This window comes from Cnephaeus nilssonii, assembly GCF_951640355.1.
Source record: "Cnephaeus nilssonii genome assembly, chromosome: 7".
NCBI classification, from domain to species: domain Eukaryota; kingdom Metazoa; phylum Chordata; class Mammalia; order Chiroptera; family Vespertilionidae; genus Cnephaeus; species Cnephaeus nilssonii.
In genome coordinates, this window is record NC_137078.1 from 62,626,666 (window position 1) to 62,650,022 (window position 23,357).

A 23,357-nucleotide genomic window follows, 5' to 3' on the forward strand; every position below is an offset into this window, starting at 1 on the left:
TTAGTTTCAGAGCCTCACTATCTTCAAGTATCAAATAAGAATGGCAATGTATCTCACAGAGACACTGTGACGCTTCAATAAGATGAGGGACGCCAGAATGTTTTTTAATTGTGTTTTTAACTCTAAGTAACACTAATTCAACAACCATTTATTAAGCACAAAATCTGTTCCGGGCCATGTGTTGGACACTAGGGCCGGGTGGGGAAATCATTTGATCTGGCTCTGCCAAGGCATCAGGGGTGAATTAATGAAATGTTTGACCAAATATAGCAGGCTAATTTTTAAGTTGATAATTTTACATGGCCCTTGGCAGAAAAAGGTTCCCCACCCCTGTGGTAGGGATACAAGGACAATTCTCTCCAAGAGCTCAGCTCATGGTTTAAAAGGAACCAAACAAGTCACCAACTTAAATGCAATCTGATAAGGGCCAGGTAACTAGACATGTGAAGGTGGTGAGCCCTGAGGCCACAGAGAGGCCTTCTCACCCTCTCTTTCCTCGGAGGTTGACAAGCGAGGGAAGAACTGGTCAGGAGTCATCTAGGAAGCCTCCCAGGAGGAAGCAAGACTTAAACTTACCTTGTAAGATACCAAGGAGTTGGGCAGGTAAAGGAGATGAGAGAAGAACATTCCAGATAATGAAAACAGAGAAATTTCATTCATTGGTAAACTCAACAAATATGAACTGAGCATATTACAAGTGAGGAACTCTAGAGAAATACAGATAAACAAGATATCACCCCTGCTCGGGGTGCACACATATTCCGCATGAGCAGACAGCCAGGCAAAGGCACTTGTAATTCAATGTAGGCAGTACAACAATCACAGGAAGCTCAAGGTTTCCCACACAGTGAGTGGCTAATTCAAAATACTTCAGGTGGCTTCATACATTTCCTAGCAGGGTGAGAGGAGGCTGGAAAGAAAGTCCAAAGGCAGAGTGTGGGGGTGGGGTGCATATTAGTCATGTGACCTCGGGCTGGTTACATAACCTCATCAAAGTTCATTTCTTCCTGCTCCAAAACAGAGAATAATAAAAACTACATCAAGAGGTTGTCGTACAGCCCTAGCTTGTTTGGCTCAGTGGATAGAGCAACTGAAGGGTCTTGGCTTTGATTCCAGTCAAGGGCACTGTACCTGGGTTGCAGGCTCGATCCCCAACCCCAGGTGGGGGCATGTGCAGGAGGCAACCAATCGATGTGGATGTGTCTCCCTCCCATCGACGTTTCTCTCTCTGTCTCTCCCCCTCCCTCCCACCCTCTCTAATCAATGGAAAAATATTCTCTGTGAGGATTAATTTAAAAAAAAGAGAGGCTGTCATACAGATAAAATGAAGTAATGCCTAAGCTTCCCTTATAAGATACCTGGATGAGGATGATAGCATAGTATCTGGAACCTAATTAGTGCCCAAGAAATGTTAGCTGCCATTATCATCGTCACCGTCCTATTGTTATTATTGTTGTTGTTTTATTAACTTGACTACAGGGAAAACCAAGTAAATGACTTAGGGAGAAGGAGGTAGTACAACTGCTCTCAAGCTCTTAACTTTCTAACGTCCTTGAGAAAACAGAGCCAACAAGTCAAAATGGATTTTATGTTGCACTTTGCCCTCACCCAGTGCTTCTCAGCATCTTACATAGAAAGAAGCCTAACCAGTAGGGGGATAGTGACTGCTCCTATGAGGTGCCTCCCTAACTGACTTTGAATTTTAAATACATTTTGTCTCACAAATCCATCCCCCTCATTTCTGTCCTCCTCATCCTCATCGCCACAGGAAGCAAAGTGCTTACGCATTTCCAGGCACTGTGATGGCAGTGCATATGCATCAGCTCACTGCATCCTCACCACAGACCTCGAGAGAGAGGTACAAGACCAGTCCCATTTTACAGATTAGGAAACTCCTGCGAGAAACCTTAAGTAGCTTGTCCAAGATGACAAGCTAATAAACGTTGGAACTGGGATGACGATGCAGGCGGTCTGGCTCCAGAATCGGTGCTCTGTGATTGCGGCTAATATACAGATGCCTCCCTCCCTCCTTAAGGAGGGGAGCAGCTCCATCCAGGTTTGCTGCAGCAAGAGAGCCTCGCTCAGGACCAGTGCCCACAGCACTCATGTGGCTAAGGGGCCCACACAGATAGCGAGTTGGCCGCCACTGGGAGATGATTAAAATCTGCCATTAAACCGTGCTGTACTTAGAGCAGACCTTTTTTAAAGTAGCTTTTCATTGGGGGATTATATTTTCTTCTTGACAATTTCCTTAATGGCAAGGAAGGCTATATGTTAGAAGAACAAAGGAGGCCCAAGGGCAATAAGCAGAAGATTCTCACCACGGTGGGGCTGAGGGGGAAGGAGGAGGAAAATTAAACAGGCAGAAGAGAAGATGTGCCTTCTTTTATTCCTATATTGCTCCAGTGCCGCCCACTCCTACCTCCTCTCTCCGCCATCTTCTCCGGGGGCACTAACAGGAGCCCAGGGCTCATTAAAGTTTAAACAGACTGATCAATACGGATAGAATGGTGAATTGTCCATCTGTAAATTGCCAAGCCCTTCATGAATATTTAAGGAACTAAACTAGGAGGAGAAGAGAGGACCCAGGACTTCATTTTTCCCTCTGAAAAATAAGGAGAAAAGAATCTCTGTTGTTTCTGATCACCAGGATATAAAACTGAATAGTCAAGTGAAACTAAAAATGAACTAGTATTGGCCAGCATCACTTCCTTCCCCAAGCCAGCAAGCTGACTCCAATCCAAGGCCGCTCAAGGTGAACATCTGCCTAGCACAACTGAGTTGCTCCTCACTTGCCCAACTTCCTTGCTTTCTCAAAACACACCGCATTCTCATGCCACAGTGCCTTTGCACATGTTGTTCCCTCTGAACAATATGAGGTTCCCTTCACTAGTCCGCTTGGAAGGCAGGTCAGCCCAGTGACTAAGGGTGCAGTGCTGGAATCAGAGTGCTTAAGTTCCAGTCCTGCCTCCTTGTGAAAATTCAACTACATAGTCCATGTTAACACATTTTGTACCACATGGGCACACATAAAGCACAGATGTTAGCGATGATTATCAGTGACTTCTTCCACCTTAGGTCACACCTGACCATGCTATGCCTACATGTTCCCATCCTCTGTCCCATCTACCTTACGCCCCTCAGAGGTAACCCTTTCCTCTCAGCGCCAGTCACAGTCACTTCGCTCCCACCACCTATCATGTCCTGTTTGGCTGGCTGTTGGCCTCTGTCACTACAAGACTGTCAGCTCCTGCGAGAGCAGGCCTGTGTCTGAAGTTACCGCCAACACTGTCCCTGGTGCCAGGTGGACACACGGCACGCTCAGCAGGTAGGAGCAGGGAAGCACATGCGAGGAGGGAGCGCCGCAGCTATGGTCTTACCTTGGTGACAGTGCAGCACGCGGCCCAGATGTCCTCGGAGGACTGCTCATGATGGTTGAACTGAGGCTCCCACTTGTTAATTGCCTGATCGGCAAAAGCCAAAAGGGTGCCCCTCTGGTCCACCAGAGCCGCACGGACACTGCCTGTCCCGACATCCACACCCACGTAGAAGCGCCCCGGTTCCTGATCTCCACCAGGCATGGTGTACTCTCGGCCTAGGAGGATCAAAGGCAAAACCACATGAAGACCAAGTGGGTCTGCAAAGTCAGGCTCAAGACCTATTGAAAGTGGAAATGAAAGGGGTGCAGCTAATGATTTATTCACCCCCAAAAAATGTTGAGTGCTAACAGTATGGTAACAGGCATGAGCTAGGTGGTGGGTGAACAAGACAGGCATCACCCCAGTCACGGAATTTCCATTCTTGGGAAGGGGTCAGACATGAAACATTTATGAACTGTATGATTATTTAAGCAAAGTCATGATATCAAGTGAAAAGTACTATAAAGGTAAGTAAAGGACTATAGGAGAATTGAGAATATGGAGGTAACAGATATGCATTTATTCTTACTGAATTTGTCAAAACAAGGACAGTGGCCATGATACTGAATGGGAACTTCATCTACACAGTCAATCATTCATTTAAATAATTACCTGAGCATCTATTATGTGCCAAGCACTGTGAAAAGCACAAACCTCCCCTCTTCTCCACACTAGGATTCTTCAAGGTGATTATATTTAAAATGTTTTTGTATTGATTTCAGAGAGAAGGAAGAGGGAGAGAGGGAGAGAGAGAGAAACATCAATGATGGGAAAGAATCATTGATCAGCTGTCTCCTGCACGCCCCCTACTGGGGATCTAGCCCACAATCCTGGCATGTGTCCTAACCGTAATTGAACCTCCTGGTCAACACTCAACCACTGAGCCACACTGGCTGGGCCAAGATGAGTATATTTAAATCTCTATGTTACAGGTGATCAAGGTGAGGCTCCAAGAGGTACATAACTTTTCTCTTAATGCTAAGCCCACATGCTTAAGAACAGTAAATGTACATTATTATGACCATGCACATTATCCTGATGGGGAAATAGGTCTCTGAGAAGTTAAGGAATTTAGCCAGCAGCCCTCAGGGGCAGCCCGGGCCCGCAGTCCCAGGTCTGTGAGCTCCTGAGTCTCCGCTCTTTCCTGTGTTTCTAACAGCTGGCAGTACAGGTTTGGAGAAGAGGCAAACATCCTGCAGCCCCGTAATGAAGAGACTGGGAGTTGGGAAACAGCCTCACGGGAGGCAGGATCAGGAATCTGTCAGAGAATCTGTTTTCTTTACAGACCCCTTGGGAGTTACAAGGAAATCTGACTGGAGGACACTCCGGAATGCCTTCGCCTTCATCGCCACTCCAAGTCCCTTTGGTCAGATCAGCCCACAGGACAGAAATCTGAGAGGCTTTCATGTTCCGCTTTCAAAGAACTGGAACAAGCCCACCCCACCCCCTGCACCAAGACAGCCACGCTGGTTAACATACTACAGCTCCCCAGGTGACCTCGGGGCGGTCCTAACACCCAGAGTCCCATTTCAACAAGGGCAGCAGCATTCTGTGCCACTTCCCCTCCAAAAAGGTAACGCTTCCTGGGCAACGTCACACTGGGGGACACTAAAACGCAGCCAGGCAGCAGATGTTTGGTTACTGCTTCCTGGATGTTTATTCCAGACAAAAACAGCTTCAGTAAAAGCGACTGCTTCTGACTTCATCACAGAGATTTCCCAGCAGGGCCTGCCCCCGTTGGCTGGCTGGCTGGCTGGCTGGCAGGTGGAGAGGAAAATGGGGAAGCTATAGTAAGAACATTTGCTACCTTCATCGGAGCTTCAGAGAACAACTCTCAGGCTCCAGCCCACTGCTTCCTCATCTTCTCTCCCTCACTTACAACCCTCCAGGAGCCCCAAAGGACCAGCAGCACCAGTGTTCACACCATGCTTTCCTTCACTTCACTCATTCAACAGTGACATCGTTTCTTCAAGCCACTTCTCAGAAAATTTAAATGAAACAGGTCAAAGCAGAGCTGCTCAGTTTGAAGCAGAGATCACCATGGCCCCACCCCCTTCCTTCCCTCAGGACTCGGGAAGGTTGGCAACCTTTGGCTTAGGGCTGATACACAGCCCCAGGCCCTCAGCATCACATCTCAGGCTTCCAGGAGCTTCTCGCTGCCTGCTGTCCAGCTGTGTCCAACCCCGTCCTGCCCATTCTCACCCCCAGCTCAAGATATCCCAAAACTCCTTGTAGATTCCCAAGTGCATCCCACTGCTGCCCGACTGCCCATCACTTCAGACCTGCTCTTCCCTAATTCTTTCCTCCTTCTGTCTGGTGACCACGGACCCACACTGTAAGATCCGGCTCCATCATCACCTCTTCCTTGCTTTTCTCTGTCCCTTGGAGCCACCAGGGCACTGTGTCCCTACTTTCTGTGGAAACTTACCACTCAGAATTGTGACTTTTTTTATTTCTCTATCCATCTCCTTTACTGGCCTGAACCTGAAAAAGGGAACTATTGATTTCCACATCACCAGCTCCTAGCACAGGGTCTGGTACATAATCCGTTTCCAATAAATGTTTTCTGAGTGAATGACTAAATCAGTGAATCAATAGAAGACAAGGATGAACAAATTCATGTTTTAATACAGTTTGCATTCCTAAATTGTATTGAAATGCAGTAGTGTTTTGTCTTGATTCTAATCTCCATGTGCTTCAGTCATCCAATTACAAATATTTATTGGATGCTTATAGCTACATTTTATTAATTCCTGGACACTCATTTTTTTTCTGCAAAATCAGACTGAATCTGACAATCAATGGCATCATACAATTAATTGGTAGCCTTTTTTCTTTCTTAGTAGTAAAAGAAATGATGATGCATCTTGCAATGAATGATATCTACGATTTGAAGAAATGCGGACTGTGCCAGGCACCCTGCTCAGAACTCAGGATACAATGAGAGACAAAATGGGACAGTGCCCCAGTTCAGGGCTTCCTCCATGTCATTATCTTTGAAAAGGATGAAGGCTGGCCAAGCTAGCTGGTCCACCTCCCCACCGCTCTCACACACACATCTTACTTTACTTGGGCTTCCTTCCTTCTCTTAGCTTCCCACAGCCTCCACTGTGAAGGGGTCTGGGGTGCTGCTCCTTAACACTGATGTTAGCCTATCAACAACTCTCTGCCCTTGGCTAGAACATTCCAAAGACTACTCTAAGCACTTCAGGGAGAAACAAGGAATAAACAGAAAATGAAGAATACAAACATTCTTGCTGACACAGACCTGGTTAGCCACCATCCAGACTTGTCTCCACTCTTGCCAACCCCAAACATAAGAGAGATTCCGCAGCGGGGGAGGGGCGGGGAGGGGGGAGCCCACCTCCTCACACCTAGGTTCCTCCTCCCTTTGACTCTCTCTTCCTCTGCAGGGAGTACACCATTGTACCCCCCACCATCATACATCCTGATTTATTTCCAGTAAAATCCAAGGAGGAGGATTCCCACTCTGCAGTTCCGGTGTTTAGACCCATCTCTTTGCTAAACAGGAAAGAGCCCACCCTTCAGGGGAGCCCTCACCTCGCCTGGTTCATTAACCAGTTCACTCCACTGTTGCTGGGATCACGGCTGTCCCCTTAGCCCAGTGCCTGGCACCGCAGGAACCCAACAAGTCACCTGTCCTTAGGGAAATCATCAAAGGTGCCATGTTAACTGTGGGTCTACTGCTGTGCTAAGCAGCTTGTTTACATCACCACTTTTTTTAAAAACTATTCTAAAATTAGAATTTATTTAGAAAATATTCTACAAAAAAATCAAACAATTCCATAAAACAATTTAAGAAAAAGTACTTACAACAACATTAAGACAACTAATTTACTGGGGCGATTTTCCACAGGATCTATGTAAACCATAAAATAGATATTCTATAGTAACGTTTTTAAGATATTTCTATGACCATGGTTGGCACCTATTAATATCTGCCATGGAAATCCTCCAAAATTCATCTTGTTTGCATTGAGGACTTACTGAACTCACTCACATACTGAACTGAACATGAACTCTCTCCTAACGCCTGCCCTTCAAAGAAAAATCATGGGATTTTTCAGAAATAGCCTGTGGAACACCTTACTGCAATTTTCATAAGGGAGTTGAACACACCGTCCTCAATACACTTTCAGTGACATATATATGAATATATACAGAGATCCCAAGTCTGACACCCAGTTGTTGTTTTTTATACATTCCCACTTTTAATTCTGACACTAACCCCTGAACATAATCAGATGAGGAAAGTGAGTCGTAGACAGGGAAAGTAACTCACTCCAGTATGTCATGCAACTAGTAAATAAGAGAGCTGACAGCGATTCAACTCCCTCTGGCTCCACAGTCCCTACCATTTTCTCAGGATGCTACCCCGCCTGATACCCCTCCATTTATCAAATGGCCAAGGACTCTGCTGGGGGGCCCTGCCTACTTTGTCTCAGATAGGCTAACTCAGAACTCAGGCTGTCCACCTTCAGAGACTGACCCCTCCCCGACGCCACGCTGCCTCTCTCTGGCAAACCATCATTTCTAGACCGTATTACCAAGGATCAGTCAGGAAGAGTCAAACCCACAGGAAAAAGGGCTCCTATCTTCCCAGCATGGCTTGCTCACACCTCCCAGTTCATGTTTTTCTAAGAAACAGATCCTAATTAAATATTTTGGGTTCACCACGTTTTCCAGTATTATAGTTTTAAGTGATCTCTGTTGATTGTTTCCAGACCTGGACCCTGAAAGCAGGGAAGCAGAGAGGTTCAAGCCCTTGGGCAGCTTCCCTGAAACTCAACCCTGGGAGTTACACAAACTCTGCCAAAGGGTTTTCCTTGCCTTCCCGCTCACTCTGTGCCCTTTGTTCCTGGGTCAGAAGTACCATCTGCCGGTGTCCTGGACTCCAAACTGTATCCCAGTGCCTCTGGGGCTCAAAAGATAAAGTCACTGCAAGATGGAAAACATTATTCCCTTTTCTAAATTTTTTTAAAGAATTAGGACCCTGCTATGTGTCTGGCACTTTCACACGTGTGAACCTCTTCTGACTAAAACCCGATCAAGTTGGTGAGTCTGTGCCCATTTGACACCTCAGTGGGATGGGGAAATTTGCCCCAAGTCACACAAACAGTAAACAGCAGCACCCATATTCGAACCCTAGTCTCTCAGGGTAAGGCTTAGGGCTCTTTCCACAATACCAACCTAAAATTAAAAACCAAGTCCTTTGACCACTTCTCCAATGACAATATCAACAGCAAATGCAGCAACAGCTAGCATGTAGTAAGCTCTGCTCTGCAAATCGCCCATGTGATTTCATTTCATCCTTCTAACAACCGTGTGAGATCAGCACCATGAGCCCATTCTCCAGTAAAGGAGACTGAGGTTCTCCGTGTTAAAGCTGTGGAAGGTCACTGAGCACAGAAGCAGAGGAGCTGGGATTGGAGGCTGAGTGGGTGAGGCTCCAAAGCGCAATTTACGCATGGTTCCATCTCATTCTTTTTAGGCAAAGATGAATATTCTAAAAAGCAAAACTGATGGGGATATGGAGAGAGTGGTCAGGCAGAGAGAAATAAGGACATGGACGGTGGAGGCCAAGAGAAAGAAAAATACTGGAGAGAAACTCAAGCTGCACTGCCCACAAGTCCTGAGCCATCCCTAACTTCTCAGCCCACACGATGCTTCAAAGGGCAGCAAAGCCGCCTGTCCAAGTCCCCAGCGTAAACTGGACTGATTTTTAGCCCCTATTCATCATCAAAAGATGGTTCTTACGATAAATATTTATACGGTTCATTAAGTAAGAGCCTGTATAAATATTATTAGAAATGTGCACAGAAAACCACAGACTTCACGGCTGATTCTTCAACCAATGTGCAAGCTGCTCAAATGCAGTGTGAAAAAAGGAGAGAGAGATCTGGACATGGAGGCCATTCTTTGCAAAACTATTTCAGCAATTCTAAGAAGGGGGGGTCAACGCTGCAAATACTGAAAACCAATCATTGAGGGGTTGTTCCCTTTTTTTTCTTTTTCTCCTTCTTTCCCCCTAAATAACCTAATAGTAATTATACTGTTTCCAAAGACGCCCTTTGGAGGTGATGAGCTTACCTTCAGTCCTATTTCTTAAAGAGCCACTCCTCCAGGACTAATCTGGTGGCTGTGTCCACAGACACAGTGCCCCAGGGATCTGGGAGGGAGCTCAATATCCTCTTTCAACTTTGATCTTTAGACTTTGCTGGGAGCTCCTGTACAGGAGTCCTGCATGATTTATTTAGTTAGTTATATTACCATGGGGGCTGGTAAATTTGGGAAGAAAAAGATAAGCAATAGTAGGCTTGTCCCCTTCAGTCTTCTTAACATAAAGAACTCAATACCACTTTAAACAAACCTCATATACTCTAAGATGATGAGAAAGTTCACAGTGGCAGGAAAGAGCTCATATGGCAATAGTAACTGGCTCTCTCATTGGCTTTATCAACAATACACATGGAAGAAAAAGTGCAGATTGCTGACAGGTGCTTTTTCTCTTAAAGTGAAAGGCTACCATCTCCTAGTATTCTCTCAAAGATTAACTGAGATTATGTAACTAAGATGCCTAGCACAGTGTCTGATGTATGTATGGTACATGCTCAATAAATGGTAGCAATTATTAGGACTATTATTATGTGCCAATCTTCCTGTCCAACACCAAATCACTTCTAGATGCCTGAAATCTTTTAATATGTATTATCTATACATACGTGTTTGCAACATATCTAATAGCTCAAATTCCAACAAATATTAAGTGTGTTTTCTATGCCTGGACACTAGGAAGAGGAAGCTGAAAAAAATTATTTCTGATTTTTATGAACTGACAATTTAATGTAAGAATTTTATTTTTGAAATTCAAATGGTGATGCCTCGAGTTTATGTATTTCAAGCTAAACATAATGCACCTAGTAAAACTGCAGCAATGTCTTCACATTAATCCTAATCCTACCATACTCCTGGGGTCAAGCATCCTATTCCAACTCCACCTTTGTCCACAGAATGCAGACACAGATGCACTAATTTACAGTTTTCATCACCTTTCCAACCACTCGATCAAAAACTCAGTATTTTTCAGGATTTTGAGGATCTTCATGCTCTCAACTGAGCCCACTTTTAATATATGTTTATTGATTTCAGAGAGGAAGGGAGAGGGAGAGATTGAAACATCAATGATGTGAGAGAATCATTGATCGGCTGTCTCCTGCATGCCCCACACTGGGGATCGAACATGTAACCCAGGCATGTGCCCTGACTGGGAATCGAACCGTGACCTCCTGGTTCACAGGTCAATGCTCAACCACTGAGCCACAGTGGCCAGCTGAGCCCATTTTTAAAGACAAACACAAGGCAATTGAAGAAGGGGAATCGTGTGAAATCAGATAGGAGAAAGACTGGCTGAACTTTCTAATTCAAAGTTGGATTTCAAAAGCCAGCACTCATCCAACCCCCTGGCCTGCCTCACCATATGACAGACACAGGGATCAAAACAGAGCCAATCCTGCCTGGCCGGTATAGCTCAGTGGTTGAGCATCGGCAATGAGGTCATTGGTCCAATTTCCGGTCAGGGTACATGCCCAGGTTGTGGGCTCGAGCCCTGGTAGGGGGAATGCAGGAGGCAGCAGAGCGATCAGAAGCTCAGTATTTAAAAAGGTGTAACATGGCCAAGACCTAGGCCCCATTATTACAAAACAAACAAAAAAAAGACCAGTCCTGGGTAGTGATCAAAAACTGCCACCCTCCAAGAAAGAGCCACACCGGCGATGGCACAACAGCTGACACCAAGAAAATACCAAATCTAGCCATGCTGAGTGAGGCCAAATGCACAGTGCAGGTCCTAAAGAAATCATGGGTGGAAAATCTGACTCCTCAAATAACGTCCCCAAAGTCCAACCGCAAACAGCACCTGAGAGCAAAGTAAACTCCGAATCTCCTAAGTCCTCTTCTAGGAAACCCTGCTGACTCTCCCCTTTCCAAGCCCTGCGATAAAAAACACAAACCTCCTCGCTTGTTATACTGCCTTCCCAGCTCTTCATGCTGCCACCCTGAGCTAGCCTCTTGCACAGAAAGGCAAAAGGGGACCCGCAGGTACAAGGTATGTGCCGTCGCTCCCATTACAGGTGAGGACACAAATCCTGAGGGTCAACACCCAGTGATGGCCACAAAGCCCTGAGGAAGGAGGCCTGAGTCCCAGCAGGACTCCTGCTCCTACCCCGCAGGGGCCTGGATTTTCACACTAACAAGCTGCCTTCATCGTAGACACACTCACAATGCCCCTCCAGGTCTGCTTATCCTGGGAAGCTGCTCAGCCACTCAGTGATTGGAAATGCCTTCTCCACGCTCTGATTAATAAATACCCCCATGGCACTATAAATGCTACGGCAGGAAGCACTGGTATCAACTGAGAACGTTCTGTCCCCTGCTTCGCTGTCCCTACAGGTAAGCACAGTGGAGTGTGATATAGTAAACGGGAAATTACTAGGTTATATTTAATCAGGAACGCCTGGCCCGTGGGCCTTATATCATTTGGTCTGGCCCTGCCATGGCATTAGGGGTGAGTTAATTAAATGTTTGACCAAATATAGCAGGCTAATTTTTAAGTAGATAATTTTGTATGGCCCACAAATGATGTTATAAATATCCAAATGGCCCTTTGGCAGAAAAAAAAAACACAAAAAACAAAAAACAAAAACGTTCCCCACCCCTATATTAAATAATCAAATACCTTTTAAAAATAAAAAGCCTTGAAGGTCTCTCTGTGCATGGTGAGTTCTAGAAGCAATATCAGCAAACCTCTCTTCTGTGTAAAGTACCATGCCCCTCCCCTGGGACGCTCTCCCTCCTTGAACGAGGGCCCCACTTCCATGGGCACATGTATGGAGGGGAGAAGGAAGATGGAGAGAGAGCCCAAGACCCCCTGTGTGAGTCCGTCTCTCTCTGAAAACCCCAAGTCCACTAAAACCCAGATTTGGAATCCGATGGTCACTCTCCTGCCAGGACTCTGGGAACAGGAAGATGGCAGAGCAGACACAAAGAGGGCGAGGGCTGGTGGCCTCCTTCTAAGTGCCAAGTCAGTGTATTTTAACCCCAATATGCCAATTACACAGCTAAGCCCACAGCAGGGAAAATTATAAGCAGCGATTTATTATTACATGGACTCTTCTTTTTGAAACATGAGTCCCTCACCTCTCTTTGAATTCTGAAATATTTAAATATATGGGATGGGGCAAAACAGGTTTACAGTTGTGAGAACCTGAAACGGTTTATTTTTGTATTACTATTTATGAATGATTATATTATCTTCCAAACGACGACGGTAAGCCTACTTTTGCCCCACTCTGTATATGTATTTTCTCTCCCTCTGTCACTTTCTTCTCCAAGGGGCTGCTGTTGATTTGCTGATCCAGTTAACTCTGAAATGATTTTCTACAGAACTAACCAGACCTTCAAAGCAGTGCCGTTATCATTAGCATATTGGCCAGCATCCACAGCTTTTCCCAGAAAGCCACTCAAATTAAAAGAACTGAAAAACCACCGACCTTAATGACTGCTGTCAGGAAGGGCTCAGGGCAGTATTAGGAAGAGCAATAGAATCCATTCCCCACACAGAAACACCCTCCCAGAGACAACGCCCCGCCAGACGATGTCTGAGGTCTCTGGCCTATTCTCGTGTTTACCTGTTTACAAAGCATGGCCCAGTGGCTTTAAGACCCAAGGTGAAAGGCCTAAGAATGAGTTATTTGAAGATTAAACATTAGACTTGGAGAACTGGACAGTCGGCCGTGCCACACACACAGACACCCTGTCAAAATTAACAAGAGCTACAGTCTAGGCCTAACCACCACCAATGATGCTTCTGCCCAAGCTCTTTATTTGGCCCACAAGGACCTCAAAGCTCGGGCCCTGCCTGCCTCTCTAACCTTCCCGCCCTCCCTCTGTCCCTGCCCTCCTGTTCCCATTACCCCTTTGTCTCCCTCCCTGATTGCAACCCCTGATAAGGCAACCCTTCAAAAGTATTAGCAACCCCTCAAAGGGTTGGCACCTTTGTTCATACTGTTTGTTCCCTTTTCCTACGAGGCAAAGAACAAAAACTTGCAGTTCACAGATAAATGCGATGGATACATATGAACCTTTCCCCTCACAAATGCGGTAGGAAATACAAGTCAAAACAATATGGAGATACAATTATACAACAAATTGGCAAAAATTAAAATTTTTTATGATACCCACTCTGGCAAGAGTGTGAGGACATAGTGTCATACACTTTTAGTGGGATAGTAATTGGATGAATCTTCTTTAGAACAATTTGCCAATATCTGTCCATTTTCAAAATCTACCCTTTTACCCAACAGTTTCACTTCTAAGAATTTATAGATCGTCTCACCTAAATATATCTCACCTAAATATATATATATATATATATATACACACACACACATACACACACACACACACACACACACACACACAAAAACGTCCATTACAACATTTTTTTAAAGGCAAGAGCATACTCACAAAAACCCTGGAAACAATTTAAATGCTTATTAATAGGGGGCATAAGCAGCTGTTAAAAACAAGGAGAAGGAGCTAAAGAAAAATACTGATTATGTTAGGTAAAAGCAAGTTCACAGTTGTACTGTTTTTTTAAAGAGGATAGAGTATCAGTGGTTCTCAAAGGGTGGGCTCTAGGCAGAACAGCCTCAGCATCACAAGGGAACAAGGAACAAAACACGTCAGACATGCAAATCCTCAGGCTCCACTCAGATCTACTGATTCAGAAACTCTGGGAGTTCCCAGTGCTCAGGGCCCTGTAAAGAAGCCTCCAGGGGATCCTGATAAATACTAAAGCTTGGGAATCCCTGCATTGTACTAGCATAGAGACCCACATTTCAGGAGGAATGTACAAATACCTGCTCACTAAGAAAAGTAATGCAGCCCGGCCAGAATGACTCAGTGGTTGAGCATCGACCTATGAACCAGGAGGTCACGGTTCAATTCCTGGTCTGGGTACATGGCCGGGTTGTGGGCTCGATGCCCTGTGTGGGGCATGCAGGAGGCAGCTGATAATGATTGTCTCTCATCAATGATATTTCTATCTCTCTCTCCCTCTCCCTTCCTCTCTGAAATCAATAAAAATATATATTTTTGTAAAAGTAATGAGTGGAAGTGAGAGGGCAATTTTTAACTTCCCTTCTCGGTGTTGTTGGAATTTTTGCAATGAGCAGCTATTACTGTTAAAAGAAAGCTCTTCCTTGTAATGAGTTAAACTCTACTTTGTATGGCTCCACCCTCTAGTCCTCATTTTTATCCTATGGGATCATCCAAAACATCTAATCCCTTCTAGGTTAGCAACCTCCTACTGGGTCTTCTCTCCTCTATGCTGTATATTTTCAGTTCCTGTAACTGATGTTCCTCTATGCCATGGCTTTGCCTGCAACAACAGATAGGGAGAGGGATAAGGGGTACTTGATACATTTAACAAGAATGAGCTTCAGACACCCATGTTTCCACATGACATTGTGTGGAGATGAGGTACACATTGGACTAACAGCACAAGGTAAGCACGCAGTAGGTCTTCTCTACCTTCCTGAAGGCCTTCTGGATGCAACATGTGCTGGACAAACCAGTGGCCCACGCAGCCCAATATGCAATCCCTACACTAACATCAGAATAATCTGTTCAGGAGAAAACGAAAGGGAGCTAGGGAGTTTTCACCAACTGTCTTTGAAGGGGGACTTTGTGGTCACCCTGCTCCAATACCCTACTCTTCCCTTAATAGATCATTAGAAATTAGTGTTACCTGTGTTTACTCAATATGCATTTTCACATGAACCCAAATGTTTCTCAAATGTACTTGTATTTGGAGCCAACCCTCATCTTGGATGAATACATTTCTCATGAGCATTTACTCTGTGCCAAGCACAGTACTAGTGACTTGGTAGATGGCCTTGCTAATCCTCTGAACCACCATGCAGTGGCCACCACTACAGATGGGGTAACCACGGTGTGCAGTCAGGTCACAAGCCCAACCTCACAGAGCCAGCGGACAGCAGAGTGGGACTTCAATCCTATGCTCTTTCCACTATGTCACATGATAACCATTAAACATCTTAACAACAGCCTCATTTGGCCACATAATTCTATAATCCAAGAATTTGGTAAATTACACTTAACGTAATCTGTCTAAATCATTCTTGATTTTACAGAATTTGTCTTCTCAACTTTCTCCATATCCAATCAGTTACTGAGTCCTTTTGTTGTTGTTGCTGTTGTTGTTAATATGTTTTGTATTGATTTCAGAAAGAGAAAGGGAGAAGGAGATAGAGAGAATCATTGATCAGCTGCCTCCTGCATGTCCCCTAGTGGGGATTGAGCCCACAACCCAGGCATGTGCCCTGACGAGGGAATCAAACCATAACCTCCTAGTTCATGGGTTGACGCTCAACCACTGAGCCACACTAGCCAGGTTTTAAAAATCAATCAATCAATAAACGTTTTTATTGATTTTAGAGAGAAAGGAGGGGAAAGGGAGAGAGAAACATGGATCAGCTCTTTCCTGCATACCCCCTACTGGGGATTGAGCATGTGCCCTCACTGGGACTCAAACTGGCAACCTTTCCATGCATAGAATGACACTCAACCAACTGAGCCACACTAGCCAGGGCCTGAATCCTTTCTTAATATCTCCATTCCACAGCCAGTTTAGCAGAATTTAAGCTACCTGGCTCTCAACCCTGTCTGCAACAGATTTCAGTGTAGCTCAGTCCCAAATCCAGATGGCCAAGGGACTGGTAATACACTTAGCCTGAATGATTTCTACTTGATTTCCCCACTCTCCCTAAAGCCGCCCCACACATAAATCATTGTAAATGTACCTCCTGTGTGAACTCTGCTTCACTTGTCATCCAGGTTGATAAAAACTTCCTAAACAATTTAAGATGATGAAGGGGGGAAGGGGTTCAAGACCTGCAGGGGAAAACATGACGAGTGTGGGAAGGAAACCTCATCCTGTCTCCCTCACATGTCAAACCTTCTCCCCAAACATCCACTATTCCTTCTCTCCCATGTCAGGGATTGGCACCACCAGCCACGCTGATCCTGTAGCCAGAAATCGAGAGGCTCTCACTGACTCCTTGCACAGGTTACTCTCCATTTATCCCCCTCCCGCACCAAATACATATCCACTCTCAATCCTTCTCTGATGCGCTGTGTCCTGTGGACCACAGTCTGGATCTCCAAGGCTCTTCAATCCTCTGTCTTCTAGTTGGGTTTGGCCAATGGCCTCAAAGCAGGAAGGAGAGTAAGGCCGCGACCCCTTCCTTTGGAGTGGCCTTGAACTAGCTGTACCTCTTGAACTAAGGTAACAGATCCTCTCAAGGCAGCCTTCTTCACATGACTTCTCCTTTTCAGTTGCTAACCATTCCTCCCCTTGCCCCACTAGAGGGATATAACAAACCTGCTGTGATTAGCCACAGGGATTCAGGCTGCCCTCATCTTTCTAAGTAGTTCCTTTATTGAAAAATATCCTAAGATGAGGGTATTTTATGTGTCCTTCTGATATACCTCCTTCACTGTGCCCTTTCCAGGCTTCAAGTGGCAAAAGAGGTCCCCATTATTACTGGTGCCTGGTGACCTCAAAATCCCATCCTCAGGTAGTCCGTTCTTTATATTTTCCTTAACAATTCTAGTTGAAGACTTCTACTTCCAGCCCAGAACGAGTAACAGGAACCATCCTGAGCCTCCCACCCAGAACAACTTAAAAAACAAACCCAAATAGGAAACAGAGGTTCTCAGGACACGGAAATCAGGCAACAAAGCAGAGGGATTCTGGAGAGATTTGGGAGGAGGAAAAAGAGGAGGTATTCTAAAATTGTTCAAGTTTAATGCCTGGGACCCAAGCCAAGCCCCGCAGTATCCCTGAGTTGAGGAGACAGAGTTAAGAATCTGTGGATAACAAGGAGGCTAGAGTACTTGAGGCAGAGTGTGAGAGAAAGAGAGGGCGGGGGGCGGGGGGCGGGGGGCGGGGGGAGGGGAGGGAGAGATAGCTGTACAAAGGGAGAAGTCCAGCCATCTGCAAAGGGTACTCCTCAAGTATTACCAAAAGTACCAATCACTGTATGCATGTGAGGAATCTATCGGAGCCAGAAACACCCGACAGGATTAGAATAAACAGTGACTGGACTTCACACGTCCATGAATAGTGCCTATGTGAAAGAACCAGACTGAAAAACCTCAATTCCCAGAGCACTGGGTAGAGTATGCAAAGGGTTTCACTCAGTAGCAAAGAAGAAATAGTTCTGATCCCACCTAACAAAGCTTAAAGCAAGAATCAAAAGGATCAAATTGTTTCCAAATAACTTACACATGCCCCCGAACAAAGCCCAAGTGCACTTATAGAAATACAAATTATCTAACAAGGCAAAAACACAATGTCTGATCTTCAATTAGAAATTACCAGGCATGCAAAAAGAAGCAAGAAAATACTACCCAAAATGAGGAAAATCAATGGACACTGGCCTAGAACTGACACATTTGTTAGAATTAACAGGCATAGCTATTAAAAATCATAACTGGATTTCATATGTTCAAAAAACTAGAGGAAAGATTGAGCTTAAAAGTTCAGACATAGAACATATATATAAAAAGATTCAATTTGAAATTCTAGGAATGAAAACTGGAATATCTGAGATGAAAAATTGACTTTATGGGATTAGACAATACAGAAGAAAATATTAGTGACATTCAAGACATAGTAATACAAACTATCCAAAATATAATGAAGAAAGAAAAAGATTTTTAAAATGAATAATCAGAGCACCCTGGATGGTATGGCTCAGTTGGTTGGGTGACATTACATGCACCTAAAGGTTGCTAGTTCGATTCTCACTCAGGGCACATGCTCAGGTTGTGGGCTGGATCTTGGGTGGGGATGTGTAGGAAGCAGTGATTGATGCTGTGCTCTTACATCAATGTTTCTCTTTCTGTCTCCCTCTCCCTTCCTCTCTATTAAAAAAAAACGAGAAAACAAACAAACAATAAAAACATTTTAAAAATAAATAAATGAACAGAGTATCAGTGATCTATGGAAAAACTTCAAGTAGCCTAATACATGTGAAATGGGAAGCTCTGAAGAAGAGAGAAAAAGTGTCATGAGAAGTACTTGAAAACATAATGGGCACAAATTTCCCAGATTTACTATAAACCTACAGATTCAAGAGTATCAATGCATCTCAAGCACAAGAAATACAAATAAAACTAAACCAAACCAATAAACATCATAATCAAATTGTTCAAAAGCAATGATCAAAAGAAAATCTTAAAAGCAAATGGGGGAGAGCCAGGGGGAGGGACATTATTCACAAAATTAAAAAAAAAGTAAAATAATGCAAGCTTGAAGACAGCAGAGCTAAGATCTTTGAAGTATTGAAAGAAAAATACCTTGCATGTAGAATTCTTTACCACGTGGGGAAAAAAAAAATCTTTCAAAACTGAAGCTAAAATAAAGATTTTCCCAGACAAAAGGTTAAAAAGTCCATCAGGAGCAGAACTGCACTATAAGAAGCAGCGAGAGAAATGATATTGCATAGAAATCTAAAAAATGTAAGAGACAAGGGTAACATTGTGGGTACATGAAAAATTTTTTTAAAAGTATGTGAAAAAAGAAAAAAAGAAAAAGCCGAAACCGGTTTGGCTAAGTGGGTAGGGCATCGGCCTGCAGACTGAAAGGTCTCAGGTTCAATTCTGGTCAAGGGCATGTACCTTAGTTGCGGGCACATCCCCGGTGGGGGGTGTGCAGGAGGCAGCTGATCGATGTTTCTCTCTCATCGATGTTTCTAGCTCTCTATCCCTCTCCCTTCCTCTCTGTAAAAAATCAATAAAATATATTAAAAATAAATAAATGAATAAAAATAAATAAATAAAAGTATGTGAATATCTTAAAAATATAATGGACTGGTTAAAACTAAACTAACCATGTATTATGACGTTTAAACATATATAAAAGTAAAATGGGCAACATACAGCAACAGTAGTACAAAGGCTAGAAGGGAAGAACTATAAATCTATTTTTGTATGGTTCTTATATGAAACCTTTATATGAAGCAGTATAATTCCACTTGAAAGTAGGGTGATAAATTAAAGATGTATAATATAAACCATGAAGCAACCACTAAAATTATACCCGCCAAAAATCGTAATTGCCCTGGCCAGGTATCTCGATTGGTTGGAGTATCGTTCTGTACACCAAAAGGTTGAAGGTTGAATTCCCAGTCAGGGCACATACCTAGATTTCGAGTTTGATTCCTGGTCAGGGTATGTATGAGAGGCAACAGATCAATGTTCCCCCCTCACATTGATGTTTCTCTCTCTCTCTCTCCCTCCCTCCTCCCTCCCTCCCTCCCTTTTTCTTGAAAATCAATAAAAACATATCCTCAGGTGAGGGTCTTTAAAAAGTTATACTTATTTAACCAATAAGGGAGAAAAATAAATTTATAAAAAAATAATCCAAAAGAAGGCAGAAAAAGTAAAAGAGGCCAAAGAACAGAAGAAACAAATACAGAAAGAAAAGAAGGAGGAGGAGGAGGAAGAGGAGGAGGAGGAGGAGGAGGAGGAGGAGGAGGAGGAGGAGGAGGAGGAGGAGAGGGGGAGGAGGAGGAGGAGGAGAAGAAGAGGGGGAGGAGGAGGAGGAGGAAGAGGGGGAGGGGGAGGAGGAGGAGAAGAAGAAGAGAAGCAAGATGGTATACTCAAACCAAACCATATGAATAGTTACATTCAATATGGTCTAAACACCCTAATGAAAAGGCAGAAAGTGTCAGGCGTTGCTTTGTTATCCAATCTAACTATATGCTGCCTACAAGAAAACCTTTAAATATAAGAACACAAATAGGTTAAAATGTAAAAGGAAGAAAAAGATATAGCATAAAACAGCAATCAAAAAAAAAAAACTGGAGCAGCTACATCATTAGCATACTAAGTACATTTTAGAGCACAACTATTACCAGGAAAAATGACTAAGTAGATTTCAGAGCAAATATATTATCAGAAATTGAAATAATAAAGGGGATGATTCACCAAGAAAACCAAACAATCCTAAATATTAATGTACCTAATAACAGTACATCAGAATACATAAAACAAAATCTGGTAGAACTTCAAGAAGAAATGCATATATCTACAATGATCATGAGATTTCAATACCCCTCTCTCAATAACTGACAGAGTAGTAGATAGAAAATCAGCAAAGTTATAATATACAGTAGCAGTCAATAAAGTTGACCTTATAGACACTCTATCCAACAAGAGAATACACATCATTTTTCAAGTGCATTTGGAGACAGACCATATTCTGGGCAAAAAAAAAAAAAAAAAAAAAAAAAACCCTCAAAAAGTTAAAAGGATTCAAGTCATACAAAGTACGTCCTGTAACCAGATGGAATTAAATTATAAATCAATTAATAGAAGATATCCTATCTAATAAAAGAGTAATATGCAAATTAACAATTACTCCGTTACACCCATAAGCCATGCCCACCAGCCACACCATCAGCCAATCAGGCGTGAATATGCAAATAAACCCAACCAAGATGGCTACAGCCACAGAGAGCAGGAGGGAGGCTTGGGTTTCCCAGGCAATGGAGGAAGCCGAGCTTTCCGCCTGCCCTTGCCAGCCTAGGCCTCCACTCAAGGCTACAAAGTTTCAATTATAAAAGATACATAAATCCAAACAGAAATGGCAGCAGCCACAGAGCTGGAAAGAGCGGGAGGCTAGGGTTGCCCCCGGCGATGGAGGAAGCCAAGCTTTCCGCACACCCTGGCCTGACCAGGCTTCCACTTAAGGCTACAAAGTTTCAATTATAGAAGATACATAAATCCCAACAGAAATGGCTGCCTCCACGGAGCAAGCAGAAGGCTTGGCTCCGCTCCAGGCTACAAAGTTTCAATTGTAGAAGATAAATAAACCCCAGATACCAGGGCCTCCCCTTGGGTCACCAGGGGGCGTGGCTGGCCTGCAAACCATCACAGGCCCCTCGCCCAGGCCACCCAACACCCCAAGGGAACCCCCACCCTGATCTGGGACATCCTTCAGGGCAAACCAGCTGGCCTCCACCCATGCACCAGGCCTCTATCCTATCTAATAAAAGAGTAATATGCATATTGACCATCACTCCAACACACAAGATGGCTGCCCCCATGTGGACACAAGATGGCCACCACAAGATGGCCAGCAGGGGAGGGCATTTGGGAGGCACCAGGCCTGCAAGGGAGGGCAGTTGGGGGAGATCAAGCCTGCAGGGGAGGGCAGTTAGGGGTGACCAAGCCGGCAGAGGAGGGAAGTTAGGGGGGAACCAGGCCTGCAGGGAAGGGCAGTTGGGAGAGACCCAGGCCTGCAGGGCAGAGCAGTTGTTTGGGGGGAAACCAGGCCTGTAGGGGAGGGCAGTTAGGGGGGACCAGGCCTGCAGGGGAGGGCAGTTAGGGGCAAACAGGCTGGCAGGGAAGCAGTTAGGCATCAATCAGGTTGGCAGGGGCGTGGTTAGGGGGTGATCAGGCTGGCAGGCAGAAGTGATTAGGGGCAATCAGGAAGGCAGGTAGGTGAGCAGTTGGGAGCCAGCAGTTCTGGATTGTGGGAGGAATCCCAGATTAGAGAGTGTGCAAGCTGGGCTGAGGGACCCCCCCCCCCCCGTGCACGAATTTCGTGCACCGGACCTCTAGTGTAATATATAATAATAGAAAGTCCTTAAATATTTGGAAACTGAATAACAAACTTCTATATAACCCATGGATGAAAAAAAATTAAAAAATGAAAAAGATTTTAAGTAAATAAAAAAAACAAAAAACAGCAGAAGTTATAGGATTAGCCCTAGCTGGTTTGGCTCATTGGATAGAGCGTCAGCCTGTGGACTGAAGGGTCCCAGGTTCAATTCCGGTCAAGGGCACATGCCGGGTTGCGGGCTCAATCCCTAGTAGGGGGCGTGCAGGAGGCAGCTTATCAATGATTCTCCCTCTTCATCAATTGATGTTTCTATCTCTCTCTCCCTCTCCCTTCCTCTCTGAAATCAATAAAAACATATTTAAAAAAAAAAGTTGTAGGATTAAGCTGAAGCAGTACTTGGAAATGTATAATATTAAATGCCTATATTAGGAAAGAGTCACAAACACATGGCCTCATCTTCCACCTTAAGAAATTAGAAAGTAAAAGGAACTCAAAGTAAGCAAAAGAAAAGAAATAATAAATTTCAGAACAAAAACAAACAAAAAAAGAGAGAGAGAAAATAAATGAAACCAAAAGCTGGTTCTTTGAGAAGATCAATAAAATTGATAAAAGTCTGGCCAAAATTATCAGGAAAATAAAGAAAAAAATCACAAATTACCAATATTAGAAATGAAGGAGATGAAATCACAATAGATTCTATAGATATTAAAATGATAATAGGGGACTATTGTGAGCAACTTAGATGATATGTACAAATATTGTAAACTACACAAATTATCAAATTTTATTCAAGAAGAAACAATGTCAATAGTCCCATATTATTGATTTTCCCTCCCCCCCAACAAAAAAACTCTAGGCCCAGAAGCTTCACTGGTGAATTCCATCAAACATTTAAGGAAGAATTAATATTAATTCTACACAAGTGCTTACAGAAAATTGAAGAGTAGGAAATGCTTCCTAACTCATTCTATGAGACCAGAATTAGCTAGATATAAAACTTAGGAAGACAATACAAGGAAAACTATAAATCAATATCCATTATTAAATAGATGCAAAAATTCTTCAAATTTTACCAAATAGAATCCAACAAAATATAATAAGGATGCCCTAGCCAGCATGGCTCAGTGGTTGAGTGTCGACCTATGAACCAGGAGGAAATGGTTCGATTACAGGTCAGGTCACATGCCCAGGATGCGGGC

At 44.0% G+C, this 23,357-nt stretch overlaps 1 protein-coding gene across 10 annotated transcripts in view; it reads right to left on the bottom strand.

The window, feature by feature from the left end:
- The window catches only part of FGGY (FGGY carbohydrate kinase domain containing), a 396,863-nt gene that overhangs the window by 368,106 nt on the left and 5,400 nt on the right, over positions 1 to 23,357 (bottom strand). For 8 of the 10 annotated variants that reach the window (XM_079776812.1, XM_079776815.1, XM_079776808.1 and 5 more), the window contains one exon: positions 3,381 to 3,595. The exons of 1 other annotated variant lie outside the window; for it this stretch is intronic. In XM_079776812.1, the coding sequence (XP_079632938.1) occupies positions 3,381 to 3,581 (201 nt within the window). In that variant the 5' untranslated portion in view covers positions 3,582 to 3,595. Of the gene's footprint in view, positions 1 to 3,380; positions 3,596 to 23,357 lie in introns of those variants that run through there. One more of the 10 variants, XM_079776819.1, reaches the window with a different exon arrangement.